The 18,043-nt window shown below is 38.5% G+C and overlaps 1 protein-coding gene across 1 annotated transcript; it reads left to right on the forward strand.

Moving 5' to 3' along the window:
• The first annotated feature begins 1,690 nt into the window (after positions 1–1,690).
• On the forward strand, positions 1,691–2,015 carry LOC102283953 (large ribosomal subunit protein eL39). The gene has a single exon (XM_014478375.2). The coding sequence runs from the start codon at positions 1,721–1,723 to the stop codon at positions 1,874–1,876; it is 156 nt and encodes a 51-aa protein (XP_014333861.2). The 5' UTR covers positions 1,691–1,720; the 3' UTR covers positions 1,877–2,015.
• The last annotated feature ends 16,028 nt before the right edge of the window (positions 2,016–18,043 follow it).

Genomic DNA, 18,043 nt, shown 5'->3' on the forward strand with positions numbered 1-18,043 from the left:
ACTAACACACAATATGACCTCCATAGATGTTAAGGAAAATGCTTATAATTACAGGGAAAGAGGGGTCATACTGAAAAGTACAACCATCTCAAATTTTTAGTCAAATAAAAAGACAACTGGCTAAGAGACACCAATGATGTGAAGTGGGAAGGGAAACAGCTATGCTTATTTATTCACCAAAGCAATAAATACATGGCTGTCTATGAGAAGCCAGTTCCAGGAATTGGGAATATTGTGTGAGTGAGGACCTTGCATTCCTAGAACTCACATTCTAGATGAGTAAAGAGATGGTTTAAAAAAAGTAAATAAATTAATAAGGTTATTTTGACTCTCAGCAATTGCTACGAGGAGGTATTAATACAACATTGATGGCAAGAAAGTAATTAATGTTAGAGAGAGTAGGGGGTGGTTCCTAAACTTGGAACACTCAACTGCGTAGTCCAAATAACTTTCTGTTGTGTCTTGGGTGGAGGGGGAAGGTGTGTGTGTGAGGGGTGTGGGAGGAGGGGGCTGTCGTGTGCATTGTAGAATATTGGCAACATCCTAGTATCTTCCCATTAGATGGCAATAGCACAACCCTTCCTCTCAAATTATGACAAACAAAACGGCCCAATGTCTCTTGGGGAACGAAACCACCCAGTTAAGAACTATAGCCTTAAGGGATCATAGGAGGTCTTCTCTGAAGAGGTGATGTATGACATGAAAGATCTGGACAGTCATGAAAGATCTGGAGGCTCAGTATCTGGGATCAAGGCAAAGGAATGGATAACGGCAAACATTCTAAGGTGGGAAAAGGGATCAGAAAGAAGACGGAGGTGGCTGAAGCATCGTGAGGTGTGCCAAGAGTGGTAGGAGGAGTTATCATACAAGTATACAAAAGTCAGATCCTGGGAATCCCATAGGCAACTGAATTTTAGTTTCTCAGGAAAAATTGGGGACAAGGAAGACTTTTTTAAACTCTAAGATAAATGATTCCCATCACTTCATGGGAAATAGATGGGGAAACAGTGGAAACAGTGTCAGACTTTATTTTTGGGGGCTCCAAAATCACTACAGATGGTGACTGCAGCCATGAAATTAAAAGACTATTACTCCTTGGAAGGAAAGTTATGACCAACCTAGATAGCATATTCAAAAGCAGAGATACTACTTTGCCAACAAAGGTCCGTCTAGTCAAGGCTATGGTTTTTCCTGGGGTCATGTATGGATGTAAGAGTTGGACTATAAAGAAAGCTGAGCACCGAAGAATTGATGCTTTTGAACTGTGGTGTTGGAGAAGACTCTTGAGAGTCCCTTGGACTGCAAGGGATCCAACCAGTCCATTCTGAAGGACGTCAGCCCTGGTTGTTCTTTGGAAGGAATGATGCTAAAGCTGAAACTCCAGTACTTTGGCCACCTCATGCGAAGAGTTGACTCATTGGAAAAGACTCTGATGCTGGGAGGGATTGGGGGCAGGAGGAGAAGGGGACGACAGAGGATGAGATGGCTGGATGGCATCACTGACTCAATGGACGTGAGTCTGAGTGAACTCTGGGAGTTGGTGATGGACAGGGAGGCCTGGCGTGCTGCGATTCATGGGGTCGCAAAGAGTCGGACACGACTGAGCGACTGAACTGAACGGAACTGAAGATAGATGATTAAAGAAAGTATTTTTAAAAAATAAAAAGAAGCTCTTTTCTCTTCTCCGCCATCCTATGTGCGGTTGAGTTCTCTCCTCACCATGTCTTCTCACAAGACTTTCAGGATCAAGCGATTCCTGGCCAAGAAACAAAAGCAGAATCGTCCCATTCCTCAATGGTTTCGAATGAAAACTGGCAATAAAATCAGGTACAACTCCAAAAGAAGACATTGGAGAAGAACCAAGCTGGGTCTATAAGAAGCAAGCTGGGTCTATAAGAAGTGGTCTTAACATGTGTGGCACACATGTTAAGACCACTTTTTTAAGCAGCCAAATCACAATGAGAACATCACTACTGTAATGCTTGGCTCATGATGTTATTTCCTCACTATCAGTCTGAGACAGTAATAAATATGAAACGTTGGGAAAAAAAATAATAAAAAGAAAGTACTTTCTTATTTTCTTTGAATTTCTTTAAAATGTTTGGTTAGCATCTAACACCTATCTGGCATGAAACTATTAGCTGTACAGCCAGTCATTTCTTCATTCACTATGCAAATATTTATTAAGGGCCTACTAAGTTCCAGACACTGTTTTAGGCACTTGGATACATCATTGAACAAAACATCCTGCCCTCTTGGATCTTATATTCTAATTGGAGGAGACAGATAAATGATACAATGGAAAATGGTTATACAGTGTGATAGAAGATGATGAGTACTATGCACCAAAAAAATAAATAAATAAAGCAAGGTAAAAGGCTAGAAATTACAATGGAAACACATAGACAAGTCTTGGAGAATAAAAATACAATAAATTCATCATTTTCTTAGGCAAACAGTTAATATATTTCTAGAAAGTTCCATTTATTCTTTCATTTTCACTGGACAGTCTGCAAAATCAAATACTTTTTGTCTTCCACTCTCATGAATGGACTTGTAAACTGACTGAAAGACATCTGAACATGTAAATAAAGCCCAACCACACACCTGTGGTGAAGCTCAGGGTACCCCAGAAGGGGTATCAAACTATTTGACAATCAATAATACCTGAGGAACCACTCAGTCATTTTTGCTTGGGGCCTCAAATATGTGAATATATCACCATTAGCATGAATTCCAATCAAGATGGATGAAAAGAAGCATCCAAAAATCTGTCAGCTAATAACTCAGTCAAGTAATCTGTAAATTTGTACAATGTCATCCCAGACCAGGTATAAATTTCTTTTTGCTTTATTACTAAAAAAAATTAACTATGTGAAAGCTAAAAATCAATGGCAATTTTGAGTGCAGATCATAGTAAATACATACTCCTACAGCTGACTTTCATCAAATGACATTTCAAATACTAAGATGGGAAGAAGTTAAAATTCCCTCTGTGAAGATAAGACTAAGATGAATGTATTAGTTTCTGACAGTCACTGTAAGAAATTATCAGACTTGGTGGCTTAAAACAACAGGAGTTTATTCTTTTAGAGTTCTGGAAGCAAGAAGTCTAAAATCAATTTCATTGGGCTAAAATCAAGTGCAGCAGGGCCTCCCGGCCTCTGAAAGCTCTGGGGGAATCTGCTGCTTGCCTCTTGCAGCTTCTGATGGTCGCCAGGATTCCCATTCCATCCTGCATCACTCTACTCTCTACCTCAGTCTTCACATGACCTTTTCTTCTGTGTGTCTAATCTCCCTCTGCTTCTCTCATAAGAACATTTGTGATGATGCTTAGGGCCAACTGAGATAATTCAGGATAATCTTCTCATTTCAAGACCCTTAACTAATCACATCCACAAAAACAATTTTTCCAAAAAGGTAACATTTACAGGTTCTAGGAATTAAGACATAAATATCATTTGGGGGGACCATTTCAAAATTTACCACAATGAATAATGTTCTCTTACTTATAGGTAAAGGGGAAACCAAATTAAAGCCTTTGGGAAAAAATCCTGTTCTCATGTATCCATGCATTACAATTCATCACCAAATATCATTTAAGCAGTAAATGCTGTTCTGAATTTCAAGTATTTTCTATTCTTCCAAATTAATTGGAAGTGTTAAATGTAAATGATAGCATATCAAATATTCCATGACATTAATAGGTTTAATCTTCATTGACTTGAAAAAAGTTACTATAGATTCCAGGTATGGTCTTTTAGTTAAAGGAGAAAATGATTACAACAAAATGAATTGTTTTATTACTATAGAGATATGTTTTATACTCCAGTACTCATAGAATTGGGTATCAATTCTGATCTTTCAGTACAAATCAGTATTTAAAAAAAAATAATTTTAGGACTCTTTATTTTTTATATCAGTACTTCAAGTTTGCTAAGAAAGCTAACTCCTAGTCCACACTCAAATACTAAAATCACATGACAAGGAGTTGTATTTCTTTTAGAACTGAGAAAGCCACATGAGATTACACCTTCTCTAAGAGCAAGAGAAAAAAAAAAAACACAGATAACCTACAATACCATAACTCTTCTTGAGCAAAGGAGAGAGCTAAATTCACAAAGTTACAAGACAATCAGATAAACTGAATTTGAAAGAGTGATAAGCTCCTCTGAAGAGAATTGGAATGCATGAACCACTTCATCTTTGGCAGAGTACAGGAGGAAAAAAGCATCTGTCAATGTAAATGTGGAAGAAAAACACAAATGTTTACAAATTTTTAAAGGTCAATGGTGTGCTAAAAGGATAATTTAAACTGCTTGGGAGATCCAGACCCAAAGAGCACACATTCATTCTCCAGATCTTTTCCATGTATCTCCATCCTCATAACAAAGATTGGAGCATAACAGAGGATCTGAGAAAGCCCTTCTTGGTAGGGAAAGGCATGAAGCCCTACTGTATCTCAGATCCTTCTCCCATATGAAGCAAAAGCCTAAGGCTCTGAGAAAGGAGTAGAAAAGCCACGTTCCCAGGCAAAGACCCTCTGCTTCTGGAGGAAGGCAGAAGAAAAGCCACTTTCTATTGTGAGAAGACAGAACACCACACACCACTCCCAGGCAAAGGCATATGCTACGATTAGATCTGATAGAAATTTGGATCTTCAAAGAAATGAAAAGAATCAAAACAGGAAGAATTAGGAAAAATATAAAAGAAAATTTCCTTATTTTCATTCATTTTAAAAGATAATGCAAATCATTATCTTTTAAAATAAAGATAAAATCATTCTAAAGCAAAATCATTCTAGAAGTTATAACATGAGCAGAAATAAAATTTATGACAATAGCACAAAGTATAGGAAGGAAGAAACAAATATATACCATTACAAGGTTCTTAACATTCCATGTGAAGCAGCAAAATATTATGTAGAGATACACTTTGGTAGGATGTCTATACAGTAAGCTCTAAAACAATGTCTAAAAGAAACAAACAAAAAAGTATATGTAACAAGCCAATATTACTAATAGTTGTGTCAAAATAGAATCATTTAAAAAATCAATGCAAAAGAAAAGAGCAAAAAGAACAAACAACAGATAGAAACAATAAAACAAAGAGCAAGACAGTAGATTTAATTTCAGGCTTATTGATGACTGCATTAAATGTAAATACTCTACAGATTACAAATAAAAGACAGAGATTGTCACATTTGGATTTTAAAAAGCAAGACCAAAAGATGTGCAGTAAAAGAACCATGCCTCTTAAAAGTAAAAGAATGAGAAGAGCTATATAAACACTAATCAAAAGAATGCTGGGGCAGTTATACTAATGAGCCAAAGTAGATGCTGGTACAAGGAATATTACTAAGATAAAGGGGAGCTGTCAATAATGCTGAAAGGCTAAAATATACCAAGAAGAAAGAGCAACACTGAATGTGCAGGCATTTAATTACAGAGCTTTAAATACACAGGCAAAAACTGATAGGACTGAAAGAAGAAATAGAAAAATCCACAAGTATGGTTAGGGATTTCAAAATTCCTCTCTCAGTAAGATCATAGAATTAGTAGACAAAAAAAATCAGTAAGAATTTTTAAAATTTGAACAATATCATCAACAACAGTAGAAAACATATTTTTAAACCACAATAGATTATACTCTGGGCCTTAAAACAAATTTTTCAACCCATTTGAGAGAACTAAAATCATATAAAGTATGACCTTTAACCAAATGAAATATGACATGCAGATTTCAAGGCCATAGGGAGCTCTAAGAAAGGCTGATTTTCATCCATTCTGTCAGAAGAAGTTGAAAAAGCTTCTATGAAGGAAATAGCATCTGATGTACAATTTTGATAAGTTGGAGGGAGGTTGCTTCACACTGAGAAAAGAATGTGAACCAAAGAATGAGAACAGGAAAGTAAAGTCATGAAAGCGAGTCCATTTTCATTGGGGAAATATAAGGTAAAATCATGATGCAAATGGGGGCTTTTTTTTTTTTTTCGGCCTGACCTGTGGAATCAGGCTGAGTGAGTGGTACCTAATTCAATCAGAAGCTGGCAATCCTCAAGATAATATGAGCGTGCATGTCACTTGCCCGCAGAGTAAGAGAGAAGACTGGAGTTGAAGAGGCTATTATAATAGTCTAGACAAGAAGCAGTAAATTTCTCAACATGAATACTAGCAGTAAAAAGGAAAATAAATATAAAATTTTGGTGTGAATATATAAATGTTGAAACTGATTTAATTGGCAGAAGTGGGGTGGTTGTGGGATGGGCAAGAATAAAAGGAAGCTCTCAAGAAACATGGTGGGGTTTTGATTTGGGACAACTTGGAAGATGGTGGTGCCATTAAAAAAAATTATTTTAAAAAGTTATATATATAACATATGTAAACTTGAAGGAAAAGTCAGTGGAAAGAGATAAAGAGAAATGATGAGTTGGATTACCAAGAAGAATTTTTAAATATTCCCAATTCGTCCAAATAAAGACTAGAGAGAGAAGAAAGCGTCCTGCAGTTGGAGATGAAGATGGGACTAGGAATCTGAATTTGAAGTCATCTACATAGAGGTGAGAGGAGAAGATACAAAGAAAGAAGGGAAAGATATCAGGAGTAGGACTTGGGTTTATCTACTCCTTTATCTTTAAGGAGAAAGATAATAAATTAACAATGAAGATAGGCAAGGACTGTCCATCACTAGGGATTTTCCATTTGACAAAAAGGTTTTATTATCATTACACTGTACACTCAAATGTGAGCTCTTCAGCTATTATTGCTCTACAAAAACAACAATAAAAACTTGTTTCTTTTGCTGCTATAGAACAGACTATTAAGACATTATTATGATCCATTAATTCAGTTCCATGACATACTGAAAACATGGTCAGAATACATTCTACTTGAAAATTTTAAATTACTCTGCCACATATCAACTGTGCATATAAGTTTAGCAGAATGATATTTTCTTTTAAATATCACTTAAGATCACTCAATTATGAAAGCAGAAGGAGAGGTCCCTTTAGTAATAGTGTTGTTGAATATTGGAATGAAAATCCTTGAGCTCCTTGTCTTATGAAATAAGTCATTTTGTGTGCATAAAATATAGTTCAACATTAAGCATTTTCTACAAAATGGGGGACAAATCCCAGAGTAATCTTCGTACAAAGTTATTTTAGGCGCCTAATGCCTGTAAAATTATAGTTGTGCTTTGTCCTAAAGTTGAGAGTCTTTCAACATTTCATCATAAACCCCGTTTTTCAGGGGCTTATAACACAACTATAGAAATTTGCTTCGGGATGAAACTTGGAATACCCAATTTCAATCTGATCTTAGTTATAACCAGTTGAAATAAAGACAGAAAAGTTTGTGTTATCTGTCTCCACCTTTGGCTGTAGGCAATATTCACTTTAAAGAAATACTCTCAGGCATTTCCACTAATTTCTCATTTTTCAAAAATCTTCATCTTTGGAATTTTTAAAATACAGCAAAAAGGATAAAAAAGAAAATTTAATGAGTAATTAGTGTCTCAAGAGAAGTATAAAGAGTTACTGAATCCTTCATAGCCAACTCACCCTCCAAAATCCAGATAAGGTCAGCAGATACTGAAACTCATTACAACATAATGACATTTATTTTCAGTGAAGAGCTTTGATTGAATGAGAATAGAATACTTAATAGGCCTATAGCATAGAAAGACATGTGAAAATTTAACCATAAACAGTTCACCATATGATGTGGTAATACTAGAGTTTTTAATGTTAAAAAAAAAAAAAGCAGCAAAACACTACTCTGAAACAATAGCAGTAGCTTTTATCTCAAACATTTATTTGTTTCCTTATACATATAACAAATTGCCTTTCCCTAATGAGAAGATGTATCAAGTTAGTGGATAAAAAGATATTCAAACATAAATAATTACAAATTATTGTTATAATATTAAGTGCTGGAGAAGGTATACAGAATAGGATGTTTTAACAACCTGAGAGTTAATATATTTCCCTAGAAGCTACATAGCTATTTAACAAGATGAGAAACAACAAACGCGGTCATTGTTTGGTTTGGCTATTCCTATATTCCTGTTAAACACAGCCCCGTCTTCAGAGGGGGTAAATTCTTCATTTACAGATTGCCAAGTATCTCTCATCTTCTGCACACTCCACCATCACTGATCACACACACCATCACAGTACCACCTACCATAACGTAAAGTGGTCCCCTCATGTCTAGCAAAGAGTAGGGCCTCATCACCCCCTCTTCCCCCATTTCCTTTGCATTTCTTCCCTCCTTCCCATGGTCAAGGACATCCATGCCCTATAACTCATCTCAAATTCTATGTGCACTTTTGACGGTCTTTCATAATACATCTGGGCCAGATCTGATAGTTTTAATGTCTAAATACAAGAAGGAGAATCAAGTTGAAAGCTAAGGTATACAAACTGACAGGTAATAAGTTTGGCTGAAAGGTAACAAGACGAAAACAATTTCAAATTTTAATCTCCATTCTGCTACACGCCAGCTGTTCTTAACCTGTCTGAGCCTGAGTTTTCTTATGTGCAAAATAAAAACATTGGATCAAGAGATTTCTGAGATCCTTTCTGGCTCTAGCGTCTTTAAATTCTTATGGAAAGAAGTATTCAGTCCAGTTAGGTAAATTTTTTGCTGTTGTTATTAGGCCCAATTAAACACAGATAACAGTTTTCTCCCCCTCAAAAATATTTTGCTGCTCTGACTAAACAGGATAATGTCTGGGAAAAATTAGACTTGCTACTGAAGTTCACTGATTTGTACATTAGAGGACTTCCTTCCCAACAATAGACAGCTGATTTTTGACCATTGCCTGGCTGCAAGGCCAAATCCGTAGGAGAAAATAAGGACAGATTCTTGATGAAATCCCTCATTCTTGTAGATATGAAACTAATTCATTGGAAAATCCAGTGGCTTTTGTGGGTGAGCTGTGCATGTGAAATACAAGCTTGTTAATAACTTAAACCAATATTCATAATTCGATGTCAGCTAGATTCCCTTTCTTTCCCATCCCTCAGTGAAGTACTATCAAAGAAGAGTTATAAAGATGAGAGAAGGGAGAAAATGAACCTATGTACCTTTGAATTCTTCTCCAGCTCACTGTGAAAATGTGCAAGGTATTTTAAAGTGCCAGAGTCTGAAGATGCTAAGAGAATTTGGCCACTCAATTTGCCTATCCCAGTAGCTATCCAATTATAGTGTGGTAGAAATTAAAAGATACATGGTAAAACAGATTCAAACCTTTCCCACCTTCAGAACCAGGTAAGACAGTACCCTGTCTGAATCTCTTGTCTTTTCTCTCTAAATAAGAACTGGTATCAGTAGCTCTAGGAACCATGGCCCTGCTCCTATTCTACCAATTAACTGAGTTAAATTGGGGTTGGGCTTTCACATCAGGGAGGAAAAATATGCCATGTGTACACGTGCGCTAACTCACTTGAGTTGTGTCTGACTCTGTGCGACCCTGTGGACTGTAGCCAGCCAGGCTCCTCTGTCCATGAGATTCTCCAGGTATGAATACTGGAGTGGGTTGCCATGCCCTCCTCCAGGGAATCTTCCCAACCTGGGGATTGAACCAGCTTCTCTTACATCTCCTGATTGACAGGTGGGTTCTTTACCACTAGAGCTACCTGGGAAGCCCAAGGATATGTCACAAAGTGCTGCAATAGCTCCAAGTAGGAGGAAAAAGCAAGGGAACCACAGAAACATGCAAGGATCAGGCATTTTCAGAAATTAGGGGCGTCAGATTCCATAGGAACTCCGACTCTCCCCTCGGTGGAGTCCCATTTTGGAGGCTCTGCAGTGTAAGCCAAGATCCCGGACAGTAATGCACCTCTAGAGTATATGGTAATCCTTCTTTACTAAGCAGCTTTGAGGTCAGGAAGTATAATTTCAATTCTACATCAGAGTACAGTACTGAACACACTCTAAGGATTGAAAACAGAGGGAATTTAATGCAAGGAATTAATTACACAGATGGAATTGCTGACAAACCAAACTCGAGAAAGTCAAACAACCCAGAAATGAGCATAAAGCAGGAAGCCACCCCATGAGTTGCAGGAACAAAAGAAGCAGCTGTATTACCAGGGGCCTGAAGAAGGTGTCACCCGGAAGAAGCTGGACTCACTGCAGCCGTGCAGCAGGGGCTGGAGTCCAAAGGCTTGGCAGCCACCCATTGCAGAACATACCCCGTCTGCTCCCTTCCTCCTGCCCTCAAGGCTCCCGCCACTGTCTGAAGCCAGAAGGAAGACAGTTTGAGAGCTGGAGATGCAGCCTGCTGGGATTAGCTCCTCTGAGGTGCAGAGCAAGGCTGAGGAAGGACAAGGAATAGATCTGAATCTGCAGCATAGGAGTCAAGGACCAGAATGGGGATTTTCATCCACTCGTTAACATGTACATGGAGACTTCACTGACAGTCCAGTGGTTAAGACTCAGCACTGCTAGTGCAAGGGATACAGGCTCAATCTCTGGTCCAGGAAGTAAGGTCTCACACACCTTGCAGCGTGGCCAAAAGATTTTCTAAAATGCATACAAAGTGAGTGCCTGCTATGGGTCAGGGAATTCTCACTGGGGCAGATGTAACTAACGCAGTAAGTCCCAAAGGAGCTAAGATGTTTTGGAAAGGACATATATGTAAGCTCATAGTTACAATCCTGTGTGTGAAAAGTGATAAGATACATGAGAACTCAGAGGAGGGAGTGGTGGTCAGGGGACGGCGCTTTTTATATCATAAATACGCTCTTTAATTCCCTCAGGAAATATGTTAAAATGTTGTATCTTGGATTGGAAACACAGACTCTGTATTCCTATCACAGAATCTCTTCTCTTAAAAACTCATAAAAAGGTCCTACAGAAATTATCGTTGCTCTTTTTATTTCTTGCTCTCCATGATCAAATGACTTCTGTCATCTTTGAGGGATTTTGACTGTCTCTGGAAAATGATGGCTAGAGTAACACAACCAAAATGAATATTGTGGTAAGGAGGCCATTAAGCTGGAAGACACACAGCCAAAGCGCTCTGGTAGACTATGAGTCAAGTAGGGGCTGAGGGGAACGAGAACAAATCCAGCCCTTGCAAATGTAAGGAGATTTTCCAGTAAAGCGACAATAATTTAATTACAAAAATGCTTCTGATACTGCTACCCATGAAATCTTTTCTGGCAATGCAACTGACAGGATAAGTTGAGCCGGCTAAGTGATTACTGATAGGTTTGAATTAGAGCCAGATTAAAGGTGCTACACTGGCTTTCCGTGTAGGGTGCTTGAAGCAGAAGCCACATGTTCAAGACTGAACCCTCTCACCGGCATATAGTCCAAGGCCACCCCACTCTGTCAAGGCACTTTAACAAGTTTTAAGTTAGCAGGCTGAACATCAACATTTTTGTCTCCTGATTTATTTACCATTAGGACACAATATTAACATAGTCTGATTGATTTCTATGGCAAAAATCAAATGTTAACCGCAATCATACCAGATGACATAACTACAGAATAATCATTTCTAAAGAGCAAATCAGACTCGCCATAAAGAACCGCAGGACCATTTCACTTCTTCATCACAGTGCTGTGTGTTTTATAGCCAAAGTCTTAACAGCCCGTGAAGGCTGATAAACACCTTGTGTCTAACAGCAGACTAAGAATATAATCATCATTAAGTGATTTTTAAGCCTGGGTGTGGCTCCGTTTATATCAATTCATTCTTTTTTTTTCTCCTACTGACGCTTTGTATTTTATTGGGAACCATCCAGATTTTTATTTAAAACAGAAATCCAAGGGAGGGGGGTACTGAAAAAAAAAAAAAGAAAAAAAAACTACACAGTTTCTGTTCTGGACCATTAATTTTTCAGTCAGATCTAACTATCATTTAATTGGTTCCTGATGCTAAAACTTGGATTCCACTTTAAATGCTTGAAACTAGAGCATATAGAATAATTTGTTATGCTGAGCTATTCATCCCAAATGTCCAGGGAAAATAAACCAATCTCAAAATAAAACTGGGCTACCTTCTGTGATGACACAAAATTAATAGCACAGTCTAAGAAATAAACCTGGTGTCTGTTTGCCAAAAGAAAAAAAATCATTAGCATGTCTATGATGAAGTAATATTTAATTCATATTAATGCCTAATGTAAAAGGAGTTCTGTTCATTGAAAAAGAAAAAATTCCGTGAACATAAATATCAGAACGTGACCTAATTTAACAAGAATCAAAATCATTATTCAGATAAATCTGCTTCTTATTGGGTATGTAAATGGGTTTTTATTACATCTTATTTCTTTTAAAAATCAATTAAAATTAGTTCTGGTAATATTTATTTCTATACTTAATTTCTAGAGACAAATTTAAACTTCCAAAGATTTCAAGGCAGTCTGCATTGTTACTTCACAACTTGAAATCTAAAAAGGAAAATACTTTATAGACATGACCTTTTTTTAATATAAGAATAGAAAAAAAGAATTATTGGATAATTTAATTTAACCAGAAAAGTGGCTTGGAAGATTTGCATTGTAAATAGGTTTCTGTTCACAGCAAACAGAGTCAATTTGTAATCTGACTCAACTAACCAGCTCAGAAAAATAACCTCTGAACAGGAATTCCACACATGCAAATAAGCACTAGTGAAGATCCTTGTGAAATAACTGCTAGTTCAGCAAGAACCCAATGCAATTTGGTAACCAGCTTCTGGAGAGATGCCCAATTAGTTAAATAATTCCTCTAGCCTGAATGCAGCCCTATAGGTGCTCAAATCTAAAATTCTTTGGAGTTTTTCAAGGGTAGATTGTAGGTCCTCAGCTACTGATGGTGTAACAATACTATTAATATGTTTTTGTATCTTCAGTAATCATGTGCTAAATTGCTTCTGTCGTGTCGGACTCTGTGACCCTATGGACTTGGCCCTGCCAGGCTCTTCTGTCTATGGGATTATCCAAGAGAGAAGACTGGAGTGGGTTGCCATTTCTTTCTGAATAATCATAGTCTTTTGTAAATCAAGAGCTCTTTTTACCCCTGAAATGAAGTTTAAAGACAATAGAACCAAGTCATTTTCTAGTGGTTGAAATGGCAAGAGAAAAAGGAGATTTGCGATGCACAGTTCATTTAATTTGGGGAAGGTAGGGCATAAAATGCAGGAAATGGCAGCCCACTCCAGTATTCTTGTCTGGAGAATCCCATGGATGGAAGAGCCTGGTGGGCTGTAGTCCATGAGGTTGCAAAGAGTTGGACACGACTGAGGGGACTTAGCACGCACACATGCACTCAAGGCATAAAGCTTGCTTATCTTCTGAAAATATTTTTGAAATATATTAATAAAATTCATCCTGTTGCTGTTTTAACTCTAATCCCTAACGAATACTTTCACCCAGATACAAAGCACTGACTAGAGACGCATTTTTACAATTCCTTTTCCTAATCTGCTCCTGATGAGTTATTTCCAGTTGTTTCTTTTCTATTAGTTTTGAGTTGCAGTATCAGAAGCATTTAACAGTATCGGAAATTTTTGTCAGTTTTGTAATTAGATTATCATTGCCTGAAGGCTGAATTTATTGTCCTTCTCTGGGCCTCTTACTCATCTCGTAGTCTATGAAGATACTTTTGGCTATATGGTTTTCCAGCCTAATGACCTCCCCACCAACAAATCAGAATTTTTGTGTTGATTTAACTATCTTCCCTTATTTTCCTTTCAACATCAGTTTCCACTGGCAAAATGGTGCCTTGGTGCCAAGAATTCATCATCTTTCCTCCTCCCAAAATTTCCACCTCCAGTGTTACCCAACTCAAAGAACAGTGCCAGGTGACAAGATAGAAAACTGGCTAGATGCGAAGACTCCTCTCGCTCCCTCAAGTTCCACGTCACTCACCCACCCTGTCCAGTGGCCCCCAAATGTGCTGCAGGTTCATCTCCTCATTTTCACCCTTTGCTCATTGCCTTTGTGCCTTTGTAAATGTTTGCCTGGACTATTACAGTACTCCTTTACCATTTTACTCTATCCCCTCTCTTCCTTTCCCCTTCAACTTTAACCCTCCAGTCAGGCAGGTCCCTCTACTTCAAAAAGTTATCAGTGGCTCCAAACACCTACAGTCTAAACTCCTTGGCAGAACTTACCAGACTGTCTGGCCCACATCTCTCGCCAACCTCCATGTTTATTTCAATTTTCATTTTCCCAAATTTCTCGTTTTCTTTTTTACCTTTGAGTTTGCTGCTTCCTGTCTATGGAATATCTTTCCCATTTCACCCTGTAAAATCTTCCTAGAGAATTCCTTTCAGATTCAGGTTCTTCTACCTCTATAGGGAACCTCCCACTTCCAGCCCTGGCAGTAAGGCTTTCTTTGGTCTTCCTTCCTGGGTACTATTGCACTCTCCCAAGGACACTCACCCACTACCAGGGAATTAGCAATGTAGGGAGAGTTGCACATTTCCTAAGAGGTAGAATTTTTTTTTTCTTATCAGTTTTTGAATTCCTAACATCTAATACAAGTTCTGAGAATCTGAAGAGAGGAGGACAATGGAGGAAGAAAAGGAAGAAGAGAGAAAATGAAGGAAGAAGGAAGAAAAGAAAGTAGAAAGGAAGAAACAAAGAAAAGAGTCAAAGAGAGGGATAAAACAAATTAAATACCCTTACTAGAATGAAGAAACTTTTAGCCAATTTAGATATCAACTACTAAAAAAAAAAAAAAAAGGCACAGTAAAATGTCCAAAGCAGAAACTAATGTGACATTGTAAATCAACTATTCTCCAATAAATTAAAAAAAATAATAATACAAAGAAAAGAACATATCCTTTAACCTACACTTGGAAGTTTGTGGATGAAGCCTGAAAAAGATCTAAAACATAGTACAGTCCTTTCTAACATAACGGAGTCATAATTGACATTGGTTTCTGAAGCCAATAGTATCTAAAAGTAAAGAATATAGTGAATGCCTGAACAGCGTGTGGGGGTCAATTCTCCTCCAAAATCCACCCTAGAGATTTCGAAAGGAAAGAGAGGATAAAGGTTGACTAGATGTGATTGGAGTCAAAGAATTACCTTTTCCCCCTTCAAAAGGCATCAGAGAAAGGAAAGGGGGGTTGTACATTCATGGAAAAATATCAAGCACTCTGATTAAATGTAACATATTTTTTACTCACTCAAATTTCAGAAGGTCGGGGGAGGGGCCGAAGGATGTGTTTTTACTAATGATTAATCTCCCTTTCTCTGTGTTTTTCAACCTGGTGACAGTGTTGAACTGGGTGAGGCGAGAGAAGAATTAAAGCCAGTTTTCTCTGATTCTACTAGAACATGACCCTTAATGAACGCTTCCCTTGGTTGTTCACTTTCATGAGCCCACTGAGATCCCTGCTTGAAAGGGTTTTTCTTTTATGACTTGGCACCTAAACATTCTTCTTTGACTTACGTGGAAGAATCATCAAATAAAGGAAGTTACAGCACAACATTATTATCCCCAAAGCAACTTATAATAAATAAGGCATCCTAAGTTTTGTCTGGTTAAAAAAAAAAATGAATTCTTCTGAGATGATCATTTGTTAAAATATTTGAGAAAGATATGAATGTCTTTTTCTAAAGGAGTCTGCTCTTCCTATATGGTGGCAAAAAAAAAAAAAAAATGGCCTACAGACACAGCAGGAATAAATAATTCTCAGTGATTTATTTACAGAGCTTGAAGTGTATGGTTCTGAACAAGAGATTTCCCAGAGCAAGCTTGAGGCAACACCAGACCCGTTCCAAGTTCCCAAACTACTTTTCCGCAGACGTTTACCTCTGTTCTCCATGCTATATTTTCTGCTCCAAGGACAGCAACTTATTTCATTTACTTTTTTCCTCTAACACATATGCCTCTCCCATGATGCTAAACCTCTAAGGTCTCAATTGCAGCAATATAGACTGACTCAGTGCCGTTTAATCACCAAACATTCAAACATTATCCCCTATTACATCCCTGACATACTTAAGCAATTTACCTTCATTCATTCAATATCCATGGAATGAGAAACTACTGTGTTCCTGGTACAATACTGAGTGTGTGTATGTGCTCAGGTGCTCAGTCGTTTTAGCTTCTTTGCAATCCCATGGACCGTGGCCCGCCAGGCTCCTCTGTCTATGGGATTTCCCAGGCAAGAATACTAGAGTGGCTTGCCATTTCCTTTTCCAGGGGATCTTCCTGACCCAGGGCTCAAAACTGCATCTCTTGCATCTGATGCCTTGGAAGGTGGGCTCTTTACCGCTGAGCCACCTGGTACTGAGTACCAAGATACAAAGCTTAACACCTGCTGCCCTTCAGTGTGAACCCATAATGACGATACTAGGTAACCAGAGCTATAAAAGAGGGAAACAGGAAATAAGGATGCAGAGACAGAGGAGCAACCAACACTAGCTCCTTTCTTCAAAGGAAACAGAAGCTTGCCTTCAAAGGAAAGTAACTATACTTAACCCCAGAAATCAGTGCCTATAATGCCGATGTGCCCCTGGATTAAAGTTTATCACATTTTGAAGAGCTGGATCTGTAAGATCTTCTTCCATAGACAAAACTAAGAAGTAGCTTGAAGACATTATCTAGACACCTGCTGGTGGGGATGGGGAAAGTGGAAGATTACCTAGGAAAGAGAATAAACATGTATGAATTATTGAGAGATGAGCTTACAGTGTCTGTGGAAATGTAGTCCAAGTTCCCATCTGTGGTTGAGCATTAACAAAACACCTCCACCAGAGGCCAGCAAGAGCAAATTCACGGAGACTCGTTCCAACTCGCGGTGACATAGGATTTAATGATTTTCAAGGCCCTTTTACCCATGTTATCACCATGCACCCAAGGGCTCCTCATAGAGTGAGAATATTGAGGCACTCACAGAAAATATTAACATCCCATCTGACCAGGAAAATTGAGAATCAGAGGGTCCTACTAGTAAACAGCCCGCCTAGATGAGACCTGAATCCCCTTCCACCAAGACACAACTTCTTGCACTTCTCTGTGTGCAAAAACAGAAAGAGTGAAATTTCAGTACAGAAACAGGCTTTGTGGTCAGAACAATCAGATAGATGTGACCATATCATGTACATGTGATACAAATAAAATTTGTCTTTTTTTCTCATTAAACTTTTTTTCGTTGTGTCTCCAATGCCCGCATGCGATAACTAGAGTAGATTCTTTACTGTGCTAGCTATCACACTGAGAAAGAATAAACTTTGGAAAACAAAAGTAGGAACAGAGCATCTTTGTTAAAAAGTAGAGGTTCTGGAGGTCAGTACTTTCTACCACAGACTAAGAGAGACTCAGGGGATTATGAGGAGGAAAATATCAGTCTTGGAAGGGATTATGAAATCCACTCGAGGCCAGAGATGTTTGCCTTGTAAATCTTCTCATCATCTCCAGAAACCTGGGATGGCTTTCCTTTGGTTAACAGGAGGAAAATACAGGTGTGGACTAGGACTCAACACCACCCACCACTGGACAGAAAGAGATGCCAACCCCAGGGGAAGTCTCCGGTGGGAATGAGGAGGGAGTAAGCAAGCTCAGCTCTACTGAAAGTGGTTGAACCTGGAACTGGACTATGAGGCGTGGGGGGCGCAGCAATGGAAGGACTACACTCCTTGTATTCCTGGTATATTAGCTGCATTTTGTAGTAGACAGACCTAACCTAACAGTGTCTCAAGACGGATGTTTACTTTTCTCTCAACTGCCAGTCCCAGCGATCCAGCAGGTGTGACAAGTCCCTGGTGCCAGGAACCCTGGCTCCTTCTTGCCTGTTGCTCAGTCATAGCTGCTCCACATGCAGACCTCCCACCCCACTGCAGCCAGCAGAGAGAGAAAAAGGTGTGGCCTCTCCCTTTAAAGATAAATCGCCAAGTTGCACACAGCACTCTTGTTAATATCTTACTGGCTAGAACACCATCACCGATGCACACCTAGCTGCCAGGGAAGCCCAGCTAAAAGTTCTGCTACTACAGAAACAAGGGAAAGCAGATGTCGGAAGACAGCCAGCTTTCTCGGCCACAGATCCAGCCCTGAAGAGTCAGTTCTGACAGAGCTTCCCCCTT

Source organism: Bos mutus, chromosome 6 (assembly GCF_027580195.1).
Source record: "Bos mutus isolate GX-2022 chromosome 6, NWIPB_WYAK_1.1, whole genome shotgun sequence".
In the NCBI taxonomy this organism is placed as follows: domain Eukaryota; kingdom Metazoa; phylum Chordata; class Mammalia; order Artiodactyla; family Bovidae; genus Bos; species Bos mutus.

Coding starts and splice junctions, on each gene's coding strand:
- LOC102283953 (XM_014478375.2), top strand. CDS start 1,721: ATGTCTTCTCACAAGACTTTCAGGATCAAGCGATTCCTGGCCAAGAAA.